Raw genomic sequence first — 18019 nt, forward strand, 5'->3', positions numbered from 1 at the left:
TATCTGGGACTCTCCACCATTTGACCTTAGAACTGAAGAAGCTTCTCGGATGAGAAGTGAAACGTCTTCAAGTAACTTAAAGAAGTCCAGACGCTTTTCTTTGCAAGCTCCTTTGATTAATAGAGTAATTTTAAAACTTAGTAGCAGCCTATCTTGCTGGCAGCTGAAATTTGGCTGGGCCGGAAACGTGCTATGAATTTTGGGATATGGTAGGCCACGAAGGACACACCCGACCCATCCTTCAAATTTAGGGCTGGGTATCGTCACTGATTTCTAGAATCGATTCTATTCTGATTCACAAGGTCCTGAATTGATTCGTTTCGATTCGATTCGATTCGAATCAATTCGATTTGAATCTGGGAAATTTTGCCTCAGACAGTCAGAAATATTATAATTCAGATCAGTACATTTACATATTTTTGTATCTATAAAAAGGAAGCTGACATTTTCCAGACTTTATCAAAGGTGTAAGCATCACAGCAGATGCCTTTTTGTCAAAGTAGCTGAAGATAAAACACAAAAAAATATGAAGGTGATTTTCCTGGCCTGGGATTTTATAAAAATATTCTGCAGTAGATCACAAACGAAAGAAAACCATTAATCAACTTATGAACATTACCTCTGAAGTTACAGCGGTTTTATTAGAGACACGGCTAAGCGTTTTGCATTTTGTATAATTTTAAAAAGTTTACATTTGTTCAGAAGCCTATTGAACGGCAGAAATTAGGTTTTCTTTTCGGAAGTAAGTAAAAGGAAAAAAAACATCGGTCGACAGCGCTGTAAATAACGGTAGTCTTGTGCGTAACAAGCAAGCGAAGAATGCAGAAAACTGATTTCGGGGATAGGCGGGAAACTGTTCTTGAAGTACACTGAGAAAGAGAGAGAGGGCTGTGCATGAAGTGTGATTTTATTGTGGTGGAAGCAAAACAGCAAAAGTAAGAGGGAGTTCATGATGATCTTTATGTGAAGCTTAGTTTGGATCTTCTTTTGCTGCTGGTTCGGTCAATATTGTTTGGAGAGAGATAAAACTAACAGCTTTAGAATCAGCACAAAAAGGGCGTAAACACAAAGCGCGGACCCGCCGAAACATCAGAATCAGCGAGCTGTCGGCTTTCAGCCCTGACTGTGCCCGTGCCGTCGGGTGAGAAAGGCGACATCTCACTGATTCTGATCTGCAGGTCCGCGCTTTGTGTTTACGTCTTTGTGCAGAAGCCGTGTACCTGCTCTCATTTACTGTTTTAAATGTTTGGTGGTTGTCAAAATTTTGTGACGTTTCACCTGAGATTCTGGAATTTTGGGCAAAATACATTTATATAAAAAATCGATTCAGGATTTTAATGAATCGATATCACGTTATCCAAGCCAGAATCGATTTTAATCGATGAATCGATTATTAAAACCCACCCCTATTCAAATTCGGGGAAATGAAGGATGCATTTATCAGCATTTGAAGGAGTCGACGAATTGAGAGAGCCTTCGTTGCCTGGCTGTGACGTAATCCGCCTTCAAATTAGTGATGTGCGATACCACTGATTTCCTTTCCGATCCGATACCAAGTAAAATTCAGGGTGGTATCGACGATACTGATCCGATACCAATACTTTGTACAAACACTTATTTTATTTATTGTATCTCAAATTATAGCGTCATAATGATTACAGGACAACAGATTACTTGTTCTTATCACTTAATAATGCAGAGTTCATCATATAGAAATAAAAAAACTGAAGTTCTGCGCTATTTGAACACGTTGCCAGCACTAAAGGACTCCGTGAGAGACGTCTGTCTCGCCCTAGTAGCACCTGTCCCTCTCCTCTTCTTCAGTTCACCACAACATACGCTCGTCATATTCTGTGATATGATTTACTCTGAGGTGTTTGACAAGGTTAGTGGTGTTGCCACAACACTTCACTTTTTTGCCACATGTGTCGCAAAACACGTCTCAGCTGTTTGTGGAGGTAAAATATGTCTACACATGACTCCAATTACGCTCAGCCATTGTTGTGAGTGCGCACGCCAGGGCTGCGAGACATTTATACAGCCGTATTTCACACATGAGTATGAAAGGCGGAAGAGGAAGTAGTTCCTTCGAATGTAGATAATCCAAATGTTATAGTTTCTTTCCACTGTGTTCTTGTGTGTGTGAATGGGTGAATGACTGAATGTAGTGTAAAGCGCTTTGGGGTCCTATGGACTAGAAAAGCGCTATACAAATGCAAGCCATTTGTTAATGATAAACTACAAATTTACCTTAAATTACTAAAATATCAATATTTTAATGTGAGAATCGATTCTAGAACATAAATGATTGGTATCGGAGGAATCTATATTTCAGGATCGATCCGCACATCACTACTCCAAATGCGGCCTCCGGAGGATGCAGCCGACATCTTGGGAGACACGCTTGTGTCTATATGTCAGATCGGGTCTTAGACTCCACCTCTCTGGACATATCTCAGGCGGGGGGGAGGCCTCGGACCATGAAATTATTAATAAAAAGACTAAATTCTTAGTACAAAGACTTCACCTGCAAAATTATGAACACGATAACAAATCCGGACAATTTCTTGCTAACCAGTTAAAAATCAATAAAGAAAAAACAACTATATGTGCTGTTAAAGATGTATCTGGGAATACAATATATGATCTTAAAAAATGAACAAAATTTTTAGGGATTTCTATGAAACTTTATATACACCACAAATAAACCCATCTAAAAACGAAATTGATCAATTTCTCGACAACATAATTAATTAATTACATCTTCCAAAATTATTAGACACCCAAGCAATGGCACTGGATTCGCCACTGACGCCAGGTGAACTCCAGGAAGCTCTGATAAGTATGCTCAATAATAAGGCTCCAGGTCAAGACAGCTTTCCAACAGATTTTTACAAAGAATTCTGGACGATTCTGGCACCAGTTTTTCACAGGATGTTGCAGGAAATCAAAGAAAATGGTAGACTACCACCAAATATGAACTCTGCAAATATCAGTCTCTTACTAAAACCAGGCAAAGACCCTGTATTTCCTTCAAGCTATCGTCCAATATCCCTTATTAATGTAGACCTTAAAATAATCTGCTAAGCTCTCTCAAAAAGATTAGAGAAAATAACCCCCCTTTTAATTCATCCTGACCAAACTGGTTTCATAAAAGGTAGGCACTCATCAACAAATACACGTAGATTACTTAGACACGTAGACTACTCATGCAGTAAAAACATTGAAACCATAATATTTTCTTTAGATGCAGAAAAAGCATGTTTGGGGAGTGTGACTGTCTGTGCAGTGTCTATTTGTGTCTGTCTACACGTTGGGTGAGTGCCGAGTATTTGGTTGTGTATATGGGGGTGGGAATGCACGTTTGTGTCCACGTGCGCCTGTTCGTCTGTGTCTATATGTCAGGTTGGGTCTTAGACTCAACCTCTCTGGGTACATCTCAGGCCCTCCAAAGAACGGAGGCCTATCTCCCCTCACCACACTCCCTGCCGGTGGCTGATGCCCTCAGACGTTGGTGTGTTGGTGGTCCTTGTCGTCTGGGGCTGGGCGCTCATGTATGTAACGGCTCACTCCTGGTGGCCGATTGGCGGGGCCTGGCGCCTGTGGCCCGGCTGGGCCCCTTCCGGGGGGTGGTGTGCCCTCAGGCTTCTGGCCTCAGGGCCTGAAGCTCGGTCCTCTATGGCAAAGCTGGCTGACAGAGCCCGCGGGCACGCCACTGCAACCCCCTCTGGCCTCTGCTCCATAGCTGCTGGGTGACCTCTCGTTTGGGGCTCTACTCAGCTCTTCCCAGGAGGGTGGCATGGTTCCCCCCTTTGGTGGTCCTCCTCGGGTCCTCGTACTCTGGGGCCTCTGGATGTCTGGGGCCTGGATCTCCTCCATACCTGCTTCATGATGCCCTTGTGGACGGGGCTATGGCTCCCCACACTCCCTAGCAGACCATTACATGGAGAAACCTTTGGAATACAAGCATGCTGATCCACACAGGTGTGCACACATGTGTGCACACAGGTGTTCAAAGACGCGGACTACACCTTTCTTGGCTGCTGCCTCAAACCACATTGTGCGCTGTCTATCTTGTGTGCTGCACAATATCGTTTAATATTTAGTATCTACTGTTATCTACTGCTAGCTAGTTTATTGTGATGGTGCTGTATTTATTATTTTGCTCTTTTTTGTTTGTTTTCTCTTCTGTTTTTTTTTCTCCATACAGGTGATCCAGATGTTTTGTTTGTTTTTCTTTCTTTCTTCCCCCCTTCCTCACTGTCTCTTCTCCCCTCTGTTTTTCTTTCTTTCTCTCCCTCTCTTTCTTTCATTCTTTCTCCCTGTCCTATCCCCCAGTCATGTCTGTCCCGTTTGTAGCAACCGAAAATAAAATAAAATAAATACATAATTATAATAAAGGTCAATCAAATGGACCAATATGGCAAGGCCATGATGATCCACTTGGTAAAATAAATCCGCTTGGCATCTTTCTTGGCCTTAAGAAAACAATTCTGATGGCTAAAGATCCAAACGGGACAAAAAAAAAAGAAAAAAAAGAAAATACTAATAGACACAAAAGGCTAAAAATGTATAAAGAAAACCACCAAATAATAAACCCACAAAAAAAAAAAAAACTAGAGGAAAAAACAGAAACCATGAAAATGAGAGAAGGTGAGTGTAATCCCAGTGCCCTTTTGAAGACAGATTAAATGGCAGGGTTAAATGTGAAAGAGTATCTGTTTTGAAGTCAGTACCAAATCAAAAATACAGATTCATCTGCTCTGGTGACCCCTTGGGAAAAAAGAGAAAAAAAATTAAGTGCATAAATCTCAGTCATTATCTGTTTCAAAGTATGATCAGTGGCTAACAACTTGTAATTATTAACCAATAAGCGTGTAGTTTACCAGTTACCCTCCCACCACCACCACAGTTGGTGACATCACATCACAGCAATAATTTATACTGTTTGTGATCTCGTAAAAAATTATGTTTGAATTTTGAACATAATAATAAGGATTTACCTGCACAGAGAACACCAGCATCATATTCATGCCCGCAGGTTGCTCTTGTAAAACCTTTGACTGAGCATTGCTGAAGAGATGTCACATTGCCGAAACATGAATTGCTAGCCTCCACCACTGACCCACTGCCACGGCCAAAAACAGCACCACCATGAGCTTTCACGGCACGTCCACACTGCAGCGACTCACACACCGCTCCAGCTTTACTTAGAGTCCAGTCCGTGTCACACACTGTGTGCCACTGGTCATCATGACGAACCTCCACTCTTCCAGAGCACTCATCATTACTGTTAACCAAGCGCACCGCCAAGCTTTCTGTGAAGGCAAATAAACTAAATATGTAGCCACAGGTATGGAAGAATGACCAACAAACAACTGTGATGTATTTAGGTATATTGTACACCGGTTAAACTCAGAAGACAATATTAAACTTTTTTTTTAAATGATAAAGAACATTTAAGCTGCCAATATTACTCTTTGGCATTTTTCATATAAAAATTCTGTAAACATTTATGTAAAAACAGAATTCAGTGATTAATTCATATTTTATTCACAATACAATCTTGAAAATATCAAATGTTTAGCCTGAGAAAATGCACAATTTTAACATCACAACTTATAATCTAAACATTTTTATTAGTAGAGAACTTGGAGTATGTCAAATAAAAGTACTAATAGTACCTGGAACCGCTGAGGATGTCACTTTGACCATATAGAAATTAATGTAAAATCACAACTGCTGCACCTGGTTTGTCTAAAAACATGATTGTTTATACACTTTTTGTCGTGAAAGCTAAATTAAGACAGAGCTAGCTAGATGTGATTGACAAATAAATATATAGGGTCCTGTAGCCACATATCACCTGTGGGATGCAGAGCCAGGGTACAGCAGGATAGTACAGAGCAGGGGAGTGTGTGCCCAAATGTGTGGAGAACTGGCTGGGTTTCTGGCTGATCTCAGCAACAGAAAGCTGAACTGAAAATACTATTTATTTACCATTATTACTGCTGATGCTGGAGGGGCTCAAAATGACCCCTGCAACCAGTTCTCATTTTAAGAAATTCCAAGTGTATTTTAAATTTGACTACAACTCTAGAGCAAGTTGGAACAAGGCCATGTCTTCTATGAACGGTCTGTAAACATTTGCAAACTAGGAAGACCAGTTGCTGGCCTTCTGGGAGAGAAATGAAGGAACGAAGAAGAAGGAAGCAATGAAGCTTATTTGCAAAAGAATAGCATACTACATTAGCTGTAGTATGGTGTTTAGCACTGTCTCACTGAAATATACATGGAAACAGATGTCCTCTTGCTGGAAGCATCTGTTTCTCTCAAACTTGTATCTGGATTGCAGCATTTTTGGTGTTTTGCCAGATTTTCAAGCTGGCAGTTTCATGGGCATTAATGCACCCTCATACTGATGCTGTTGCTTGAACTAAAGACTGATAAGCAGTGTGGTCCCTCACCTCTTTACTTCACAGGACACAGCTTGTTTTCCAAAAAGAATTTCACTTTTTGATGATGTTAAATTCTTTTTGATGTTCTATTGTGAATCAAATATGGATTTGGAAATCTTTGCATTTATTCTTTACTTACATTTTTAAAAAGATCCAAACGTTTTGTTTTTGGAACTGGGTTTGTATGTTTTTCTTACCTGTGCAGAAAACACCAGCCACTACAATGTTGTTGCAAGTCCTGTCTCGATATGGATATGGTCTTTGTTGACACTGATTCAATGTAGACTCTTTTCCATTGCATTCAATTTGATCTGTCCAGGTCTGTCCTGTACCAGGGCCAAGCTGAAGAAGCTTATGGGGCCTCCCACAGTCCAACTGTCTGCACACCACTGTTGCATCATTCATGTCCCAGGATTCAGCACACACAGTCCCCCACTGGCCTTTATTGAAATACTCTACTCTTCCATCACAACGAGTGGATCCACCGGCTAATCTCACATTACCTGGAAAGCAGAGTTGTTATATAAATCTAACATAAATCTATAAATACAAAGAAAAATGCAAAGAAAAAATACAAATGAATCATAACACCAACAGACCATTTTAGACTTAATCAGCTATGATTTCTGCATCATACAGATGGAATATGTTTTACAGCATCAAAAATGACTCAGAAATTGCTCTCTTCATAGTTTCAATGTTGCTGACCCTTGGCTATATTACCCTCACTGGGTGATCAGTGCATCATCAGATCAATAGCATTTACCATTGTAAGTGGTTAATATTCATCTGTTGTCTCATATTGTGTTTGCTAAATGCTGGTAATGGTGAAATCACTTGTTAGGCATAAAATAATTTGCCATATTGCATTTGTTCTACCTAGAAGTAGACTGTCCATTTAAAGGTATCAAAAAGTTGACCTCAATGAGTAAAGGGATTAATTATGTGTAATAATAATTTAGAGCAATTCAATAGCAAAATTGTGTAAAGGAACGGTGACGAAGAGAGGAAAACAATATAAAAACAAAGGTTCAAAGATGCAGCTTCATGCTAAATCGTAGTGGCCAGCTAGCTGACTGAAACATGTGCAGCACTGAAGCACAGCCTATTTACAGCATCTTATATGGTCCAATTCTTTTGTGTGTTCGTGAATAGTCTGTGTGTGCTTTGGCTGGCCTAATCCTATTGGTCTTCTCTCTGTATATGCACTGCTATAGCACACATATGTGAAGATAGTGACATAATTTATAACTTGGGTTGTACCTGATTAACACGTGTTTAGACTACAAAAATATTGATCTGATGGTTTACATCAACATTTTAAATGGAAAAAATCATACTTGATCTGTTTGATAAAGAACTTCATGGATTCATTTTCTTTTTGAAATATAGCATCAAGTCTTACCTGAGCATATCACAGAGGCCTCTTCAATACCATCGGTGATAGATCTGGTATAGTTCCTAAATGTACACTGTGTGACAGAGCTCTCTCTACCATTACAGTGGATCTCATGTCCTCTCAGATCTTCACCTTGACCAAATGGCCTTGAAATCTTGACAGGATCTCCACAATTTATCTCTCTGCACACCACTGTGGCTTCATTCATTCCCCAGTTAATATTAAATGCTGGTGACCAGTGTTCACCGTAGTGGACCTCCACCCTTCCTGAGCACATGTCAGTCCCATTGATGAGTCGAATGGTAGCTACAAAGCAAAGAGGACAAAATCAGCAATTAGTTGGTGCCTGAAAATTGCATTAATTGAAATCCATACAATATTCTCACTGATGTCATGGAAATAACTGTGATATAAATTGTGGTGGGCCGTGGACTGTGATGCTGTGCAGATGTACCTGCACGGCATCTGCAATGCATCTGTGTTAAAACATGGGGAATCAGTGTTGTAAGTTGGTGTAAGTGTGGTTGCAGCCGAGAGGTGCAGCCACATATAATAAAGATGGCTTTAAACAACGACCTCTAAACATTAAAAAAAGACACAATATTTAATGACAAAATAGTTTTTACCTGAACAAATCACTCCTGCATCTTCCCTGTGTCTGCACGAAAATCTTTCAGAGGGGCGATACCTGCAGTGCCCAAGGGACGTCTCATTACCCAAACAGTTGACAGAAGAATACCAGATCACTCCTTGGCCTTCACCAAAGAAGGCCTTAGATTTTGCTCTCTGAGGTGTTCCACAGTCCATGGCTCTGCACACCACCTCAGCCTCTCTGAAGTCCCAGTCATCATCACACACTGTTCCCCACCGGCCGTCATGCAGAATCTCCACTCGGCCAGAGCATCGGTCAATGCCGTTCACAAGCCTTATTGGTGGTTTACCTGAGGGCACACGTTAAAGTATTAGCAATGAATATTTCAATCTCTTACTCTTTTTTAAATCCAGTATTATCAGATTTTTAAGGATATCTTCAACATGCTGTATGCTGATGAGTGTCCATCATTATCTGAAATGCAACCAAAAGAGGCTAATGGCTGTCCCCCTTTTCAGGCAATAGCTCATACTGGGCAGTTCGTATGTCCAAGAAACTTTAAAATGTGGTTAACTTCAGCAACAGGTGTATTTTAACCCAAAACACAGTCTTTCACCAAATGTAACCAGGAAATTTTGGTGCTAAAGCTCAGGTCCATTTACTGTTGATTTAACTGAGGAAAAACATTCAAGCATTAACAATAAAAATTACAAGCTGTCAAATAGATCCCATTAAGCAGTTTATTAAGAACTCAATAGCTTCTCATGAGGGGCCGTGCTGACACCTGCTGCTCTCTGGCAGAAAGCACCATGGCCCTCCTGTGTTTTAAATGCACTTTAGAACAGCATGCAGCAGCACCACATATGAGCGTGTGGAAAAAGGTATGGGGTCTTCACACCGCTGTTCTCTGTGCCTCCTCAGGGCAGGGGGCTGGGAGGAGGAGTTAGCCATCTGATTGGGGTCTAGGGATGCTGGGCCTCCCTGCACCTCCCTGGAAAAAGGGTAACATCTCTTGGGTCTAGGGGCAAATTACCCCTCTAGAGGCAAGGGGTGTCTGTGTCCCAGTGAAAAGCGAAAACCACAGTTGTAAATAAAAGTATTGCTGTCATCACAGTCGTGTCCAGTGTATGCATAATGGGTCAAACGTTACACCACATTGGGCGAGTGCCAATTAAAATATGTTTGCATGAGGGTGGGAATGCATGTTTGTGTCTGTGTGTGCCTGTTTGTCTGTGTCTATATGTCAGGTCTTAGACTCCACCTCTCTGGACATATCTCAGGCCCCCCCAGGTGTGGGGACCTATCACCCCCACAACGCTCCCTGTCGGTGGCTGATGCCCTCAGATGTTGGTGCGTTTCAGGCAGGTTCTCGGTGTCCAGGGCTGGGCGCTCAGGTATGTACCGGCTCATTCCTGGTGGCTACTTGGCAGGGCCTGCCGCTCGTGGCTCGTTAGGGTCCCTTCGGCGGGTGGGGGGCCCTCGGACCGTTGGCCCAGGGTTCGGTTCGTTCTGGCGCGGGTTCTGAACCCGTGGGCACATCACTGCAGCCCCCCGTGGATTCCGCACCAGGACTGCTGGGTGACCCAACATCTGGGGCTTTCTTCAGTTCTTTCAGAGGGTGGGGCGGTTGCCCCTCCGATGGTCCTCCTTGGGTTCTCGGGCTGTGGGGGGCCTCTAGATATTTGGGGCCTGGATCTCCTCCATGCCTGCTTCATGTACACATGGGCAATGTTCCCTCTAAGCTGCGCACGTGCGCAATTGCGCACTGTTGGGACGGTCTCTGCGCACAGAAAATCTGCTTTGCGCACACAAGAAAAATTCTAACCTTAATTGAAATTAAAGAAAATATGTGCCGACACCGGTGTTTTAGTGAGCAAAGCGGAGTAATGACAACGTGTACAACCATCGGAGATGTGAGCAGGACAGACGGAACAATTAACGGAAAAAGTGTGGACTTTATACCAGTTTTTAAATTGTGTTGATAAGCCACGTAAAACCAGAGTTATGATAAAAATATATGCACTATTTGGTTTTCTTCCTGAATACTGTCGTTGTTTATATTTACTGCGGAAAGAAACAGTAAAAACTGCGTTTTATAAGGAAAATGCTCGAAAGCCTGTGAGCAAAGACGAAACCAAAACACCCCACCCTTTCCCATTGGTCGAAAAATGTACCATGGCACCCAATCAAAACATGGCATTTAGTTGTTAAGAAACAGGAAGAAGTTTTAGGAGTGACGGCGGTGTTGAGATGTGAGAGATTTGCAACCTTTAGCGCAAATCTTGTGTAGTTAGTGTGTAGTGTAGTCAATAGTTTTGTTGTGTGTGTCAGAACAATGAGGCGACTACTGAATGTTACAGGTGTTACAGGAGTGATACATCTCCTGTTGTCAGGCCTGCAGGTATCAGGCTGTTGTTCTCCTTTATCTCATAGTGGACAGAAATTATTTTTTGGAGTGGGTCACGAACAAGAATTTTTTTTTTAATTTTCATTGTAAGTGGGATAAAGCACTTAATTAAAAGTAGTCTAACATAAATGTAAATGCTGTAATTTGATTATTTTAATAAACCATGTAACTTGGATGGATTCGATGCTGCCGTGACCACAGTGCTCACGTCTGCTGTTGCTCACAGTGGTCCAAGGGACCGCTCAGGGAGTTTGTGTGTTCGTTCAGACACATGAAAAATTAGAGGGAACATTGCACACGGGTGCTCACAGACAAACTATACAGGGAGTGCAGAATTATTAGGCAAATGAGTATTTTGTCCACATCATCCTCTTCATGCATGTTGTCTTACTCCAAGCTGTATAGGCTCGAAAGCCTACTACCAATTAAGCATATTAGGTGATGTGCATCTCTGTAATGAGAAGGGGTGTGGTCTAATGACATCAACACCCTATATCAGGTGTGCATAATTATTAGGCAACGTCCTTTCCTTTGGCAAAATGGGTCAAAAGAAGGACTTGACAGGTTCAGAAAAGTCAAAAATAGTGAGATATCTTGCAGAGGGATGCAGCAGTCTCAAAATTGCAAAGCTTCTGAAGCGTGATCATCGAACAATCAAGCGTTTCATTCAAAATAGTCAACAGGGTCGCAAGAAGCGTGTGGAAAAACCAAGGCGCAAAATAACTGCCCATGAACTGAGAAAAGTCAAGCGTGCAGGTGCCAAGATGCCACTTGCCACCAGTTTGGCCATATTTCAGAGCTGCAACATCACTGGAGTGCCCAAAAGCACAAGGTGTGCAATACTCAGAGACATGGCCAAGGTAAGAAAGGCTGAAAGACGACCACCACTGAACAAGACACACAAGCTGAAACGTCAAGACTGGGCCAAGAAATATCTCAAGACTGGTTTTTCTAAGGTTTTATGGACTGATGAAATGAGAGTGAGTCTTGATGGGCCAGATGGATGGGCCCGTGGCTGGATTGGTAAAGGGCAGAGAGCTCCAGTCCAACTCAGACGCCAGCAAGGTGGAGGTGGAGTACTGGTTTGGGCTGGTATCATCAAAGATGAGCTTGTGGGGCCTTTTCGGGTTGAGGATGGAGTCAAGCTCAACTCCCAGTCCTACTGCCAGTTTCTGGAAGACACCTTCTTCAAGCAGTGGTACAGGAAGAAGTCTGCATCCTTCAAGAAAAACATGATTTTCATGCAGGACAATGCTCCATCACACGCGTCCAAGTACTCCACAGCGTGGCTGGCAAGAAAGGGTATAAAAGAAGAAAAACTAATGACATGGCCTCCTTGTTCACCTGATCTGAACCCCATTGAGAACCTGTGGTCCATCATCAAATGTGAGATTTACAAGGAGGGAAAACAGTACACCTCTCTGAACAGTGTCTGGGAGGCTGTGGTTGCTGCTGCACGCAATGTTGATGGTGAACAGATCAAAACACTGCCAGAATCCATGGATGGCAGGCTTTTGAGTGTCCTTGCAAAGAAAGGTGGCTATATTGGTCGCTGATTTGTTTTTGTTTTGTTTTTGAATGTCAGAAATGTATATTTGTGAATGTGGAGATGTTATATTGGTGTCACTGGTAAAAATAAATAATTGAAATGGGTATATATTTGTTTTTTGTTAAGTTGCCTAATAATTATGCACAGTAATAGTCACCTGCACACACAGATATCCCCCTAAAATAGCTCAAACTAAAAACAAACAAAAAACGACTTCCAAAAACATTCAGCTTTGATATTAATGAGTTTTTTGGGTTCATTGAGAACATGGTTGTTGTTCAATAATAGAATTATTCCTCAGAAATACAACTTGCCTAATAATTCTGCACTCCCTGTATCTTTCTTGGCTACCTCAAAGCACATTGTGCACTGTCGGTCTTGTGTGCTGCACAATAACATGTAATATTTAGTAGTGGTGGAACTTGTGGTGTGTTTTGGTACAAGAAATAGTGAGCCAATGTGTGACATAACGACAGATGTAGAGTCAGCGAGGAAGAGAGCAAGTTCTGCCTATTCCAAAATAAAAAACATAAATGCATATGTTCAATCGACCACAATCGTAGACAATTGAATTTACACAGGGGGAATGGGACACAAAGAGTGACAGAAAACAGCACACATGATGAGGGACTACAAAATAAGACGGGAAGTACAGAATAGAGAGAGACAGTTTAGACACACAGACAAAAAAGGGAAACAAATGGAGAAGAGACAGACTACATACAGGGAAATGTCTAAAAAATTAGACAAGGAACTAAGAACTACAAATATGAATAACTAAACTAGGACGCACTTGAAAATACTAATAGACACAAAAGGCTAAAAATGTAGAAAGAAACCCACCAAATAATAAACCCATAAAAAAAAAACCCAAACTAGGGAAAAAAATAGAAACCATGAAAATGAGAGAAGGTGAGTGTAATCCCAGTGCCCTTTTGAAGACAGATTAAATGGCAGGGTTAAATGTGAAAGAGTATCTGTTTTGAAGTCAGTACCAAATCAAAAATACAGATTCATCTGCTCTGGTGACCCCTTGGGAAAAAAGAGAAAAAAAATTAAGTGCATAAATCTCAGTCATTATCTGTTTCAAAGTATGATCAGTGGCTAACAACTTGTAATTATTAACCAATAAGCGTGTAGTTTACCAGTTACCCTCCCACCACCACCACAGTTGGTGACATCACATCACAGCAATAATTTATACTGTTTGTGATCTCGTAAAGAATTATGTTTGAATTTTGAACATAATAATAAGGATTTACCTGCACAGAGAACACCAGCATCATATTCATGCCCGCAGGTTGCTCTTGTAAAACCTTCGACTGAGCATTGCTGAAGAGATGTCACATTGCCGAAACATGAATTGCTAGCCTCCACCACTGACCCACTGCCACGGCCAAAAACAGCACCACCATGAGCTTTCACGGCACGTCCACACTGCAGCGACTCACACACTACTCCAGCTTTACTTAGAGTCCAGTCCGTGTCACACACTGTGTGCCACTGGTCATCATGACGAACCTCCACTCTTCCAGAGCACTCATCATTACTGTTAACCAAGCGCACCGCCAAGCTTTCTGTGAAGGCAAATAAACTAAATATGTAGCCACAGGTATGGAAGAATGACCAACAAACAACTGTGATGTATTTAGGTATATTGTACACCGGTTAAACTCAGAAGACAATATTAAACTTTTTTTTAAATGATAAAGAACATTTAAGCTGCCAATATTACTCTTTGGCATTTTTCATATAAAAATTCTGTAAACATTTATGTAAAAACAGAATTCAGTGATTAATTCATATTTTATTCACAATACAATCTTGAAAATATCAAATGTTTAGCCTGAGAAAATGCACAATTTTAACATCACAACTTATAATCTAAACATTTTTATTAGTAGAGAACTTGGAGTATGTCAAATAAAAGTACTAATAGTACCTGGAACCGCTGAGGATGTCACTTTGACCATATAGAAATTAATGTAAAATCACAACTGCTGCACCTGGTTTGTCTAAAAACATGATTGTTTACACACTTTTTGTCGTGAAAGCTAAATTAAGACAGAGCTAGCTAGATGTGATTGACAAATAAATATATAGGGTCCTGTAGCCACATATCACCTGTGGGATGCAGAGCCAGGGTACAGCAGGATAGTACAGAGCAGGGGAGTGTGTGCCCAAATGTGTGGAGAACTGGCTGGGTTTCTGGCTGATCTCAGCAACAGAAAGCTGAACTGAAAAGACTATTTATTTACCATTATTACTGCTGATGCTGGAGGGGCTCAAAATGACCCCTGCAACCAGTTCTCATTTTAAGAAATTCCAAGTGTATTTTAAATTTGACTACAACTCTAGAGCAAGTTGGAACAAGGCCATGTCTTCTATGAACGGTCTGTAAACATTTGCAAACTAGGAAGACCAGTTGCTGGACTTCTGGGAGAGAAATGAAGGAATGAAGAAGAAGGAAGCAATGAAGCTTATGTGCAAAAGAATAGCATACTACATTAGCTGTAGTATGGTGTTTAGCACTGTCTCACTGAAATATACATGGAAACAGATGTCCTCTTGCTGGAAGCATCTGTTTCTCTCAAACTTGTATCTGGATTTCAGCATTTTTGGTGTTTTGCCAGATTTTCAAGCTGGCAGTTTCATGGGCATTAATGCACCCTCATACTGATGCTGTTGCTTGAACTAAACACTGATAAGCAGTGTGGTCACTCACCTCTTTACTTCACAGGACACAGCTTGTTTTCCAAAAAGAATTTCACTTTTTGATGATGTTAAATTCTTTTTGATGTTCTATTGTGAATCAAATATGGATTTGGAAATCTTTGCATTTATTCTTTACTTACATTTTTAAAAAGATCCAAACGTTTTGTTTTTGGAACTGGGTTTGTATGTTTTTCTTACCTGTGCAGAAAACACCAGCCACTACAGTGTTGTTGCAAGTCCTGTCTCGATATGGATATGATCTTTGTTGACACTGATTCAATGTAGACTCTTTTCCATTGCATTCAATTTGATTTGTCCAGGTCTGTCCTGTACCAGGGCCAAGCTGAAGAAGCTTATGGGGCCTCCCACAGTCCAACTGTCTGCACACCACTGTTGCATCATTCATGTCCCAGGATTCAGCACACACAGTCCCCCACTGGCCTTTATTGAAATACTCTACTCTTCCATCACAACGAGTGGATCCACCGGCTAATCTCACATTACCTGGAAAGCAGAGTTGTTATATAAATCTAACATAAATCTATAAATACAAAGAAAAATGCAAAGAAAAAATACAAATGAATCATAACACCAACAGACCATTTTAGACTTAATCAGCTATGATTTCTGCATCATACAGATGGAATATGTTTTACAGCATCAAAAATGACTCAGAAATTGCTCTTTTCATAGTTTCAATGTTGCTGACCCTTGGCTATATTACCCTCACTGGGTGATCAGTGCATCATCAGATCAATAGCATTTACCATTGTAAGTGGTTAATATTCATCTGTTGTCTCACATTGTGTTTGCTAAATGCTGGTAATGGTGAAATCACTTGTTAGGCATAAAATAATTTGCCATATTGCATTTGTTCTACCTAGAAGTAGACTGTCCATTTACAGGTATCAAAAAGGTCAAGTTGACCTCAATGAGTAAAGGGATTAATTATGTGTAATAATAATTTAGAGCAATTCAATAGCAAAATTGTGTAAAGGAACGGTGACGAAGAGAGGAAAACAATATAAAAACAAAGGTTCAAAGATGCAGCTTCATGCTAAATCGTAGTGGCCAGCTAGCTGACTGAAACATGTGCAGCACTGAAGCACAGCCTATTTACAGTATCTTATATGGTCCAATTCTTTTGTGTGTTTGTGAATAGTTTGTGTGTGCTTTGGCTGGCCTAATCCTATTGGTCTTCTCTCTGTATATGCACTGCTATAGCACACATATGTGAAGATAGTGACATAATTTATAACTCGGGTTGTACCTGATTAACACGTGTTTAGAATACAAAAATATTGATTTGATGGTTTGCATCAACAGTTTAATTGGAAAAAATCATACTTGATCTGTTTGATAAAGAACTTCATGGATTCATTTTCTTTTTGAAATATAACATCAAGTCTTACCTGAGCATACCACAGAGGCCTCTTCAATACCTTCGGTGATAGATCTGGTATAGTTCCTAAATGTGCACTGTGTGACAGAGCTCTCTCTACCATTACAGTGGATCTCATGTCCTCTCAGATCTTCACCTTGACCAAATGGCCTTGAAATCTTGACAGGATCTCCACAATTTATCTCTCTGCACACCACTGTGGCTTCATTCATTCCCCAGTTAATATTAAATGCTGGTGACCAGTGTTCACCATAGTGGACCTCCACCCTTCCTGAGCACATGTCAGTCCCATTGATGAGTCGAATGGTAGCTACAAAGCAAAGAGGACAAAATCAGCAATTAGTTGGTGCCTGAAAATTGCATTAATTGAAATCCATACAATATTCTCACTGATGTCATGGAAATAACTGTGATATAAATTGTGGTGGGCCGTGGACTGTGATGCTGTGCAGATGTACCTGCACGGCATCTGCAATGCATCTGTGTTAAAACATGGGGAATCAGTGTTGTAAGTTGGTGTAAGTGTGGTTGCAGCCGAGAGCTGCAGCCACATATAATAAAGATGGCTTTAAACAACAACCTCTGGAAGTCATATCTAAACATTAAAAAAAGACACAATATTTAATGACAAAATAGTTTTTACCTGAACAAATCACTCCTGCATCTTCCCTGTGTCTGCACGAAAATCTTCCAGAGGGGCGATACCTGCAGTGCCCAAGGGACGTCTCATTACCCAAACAGTTGACAGAAGAATACCAGATCACTCCTTGGCCTTCACCAAAGAAGGCCTTAGATTTTGCTCTCTGAGGTGTTCCACAGTCCATGGCTCTGCACACCACCTCAGCCTCTCTGAAGTCCCAGTCATCATCACACACTGTTCCCCACCGGCCGTCATGCAGAATCTCCACTCGGCCAGAGCATCGGTCAATGCCGTTCACAAGCCTTATTGGTGGTTTACCTGAGGGCACACGTTAAAGTATTAGCAATGAATATTTCAATCTCTTACTCTTTTTTAAATCCAGTATTATCAGATTTTTAAGGATATCTTCAACATGCTGTATGCTGATGAGTGTCCATCATTATCTGAAATGCAACCAAAAGATGTTAATGGCTGTCCCCCTTTTCAGACAATAGCTCATACTGGACAGTTCGTATGTCCAAGAAACTTTAAAATGTGGTTAACTTCAGCAACAGGTGTATTTTAACCCAAAACACAGTCTTACACCAAATGTAACCAGAAAATTTTGGTGCTAAAGCTCAGGTCCATTTACTGCTGATTTAACTGAGGAAAAACATTCAAGCATTAACAATATAAATTACAAGCTGTCAAATAGATCCCATTAAGCAGTTTATTAAGAACTCAATAGCTTCTCATGAGGGGCCGTGCTGACATCTGCTGCTCTCTGGCAGAAAGCACCATGGCCCTCCTGTGTTTTAAATGCACTTTAGAACAGCATGCAGCAGCACCACATATGAGCGTGTGGAAAAAGGTATGGG

At 41.0% G+C, this 18019-nt stretch overlaps 1 protein-coding gene across 1 annotated transcript in view; it reads right to left on the minus strand.

Annotated features, from left to right (window-relative positions):
* LOC147312474 (scavenger receptor cysteine-rich type 1 protein M160-like) overlaps nucleotides 1-18019 on the minus strand; it is a 49475-nt gene that overhangs the window by 19844 nt on the left and 11612 nt on the right. The window contains exons 10-17 of the mRNA XM_086263869.1: nucleotides 17166-17480; nucleotides 16533-16832; nucleotides 15319-15624; nucleotides 13668-13982; nucleotides 8484-8798; nucleotides 7864-8163; nucleotides 6656-6961; nucleotides 5004-5318 (exon numbers count right to left, since the gene is read on the minus strand). Coding sequence (XP_086119995.1) covers nucleotides 5004-5318; nucleotides 6656-6961; nucleotides 7864-8163; nucleotides 8484-8798; nucleotides 13668-13982; nucleotides 15319-15624; nucleotides 16533-16832; nucleotides 17166-17480 — 2472 coding nt within the window. The remainder of the gene's footprint in view (nucleotides 1-5003; nucleotides 5319-6655; nucleotides 6962-7863; nucleotides 8164-8483; nucleotides 8799-13667; nucleotides 13983-15318; nucleotides 15625-16532; nucleotides 16833-17165; nucleotides 17481-18019) is intronic.

The sequence above is a fragment of the Aulonocara sp. 'chitande type north' Nkhata Bay genome, linkage group LG15 (assembly GCF_057382095.1).
Source record: "Aulonocara sp. 'chitande type north' Nkhata Bay isolate Kocher_YH1m ecotype deep benthic linkage group LG15, A_spYH_male_GT1.1, whole genome shotgun sequence".
Taxonomy (NCBI): Eukaryota; Metazoa; Chordata; class Actinopteri; order Cichliformes; family Cichlidae; genus Aulonocara; species Aulonocara sp. 'chitande type north' Nkhata Bay.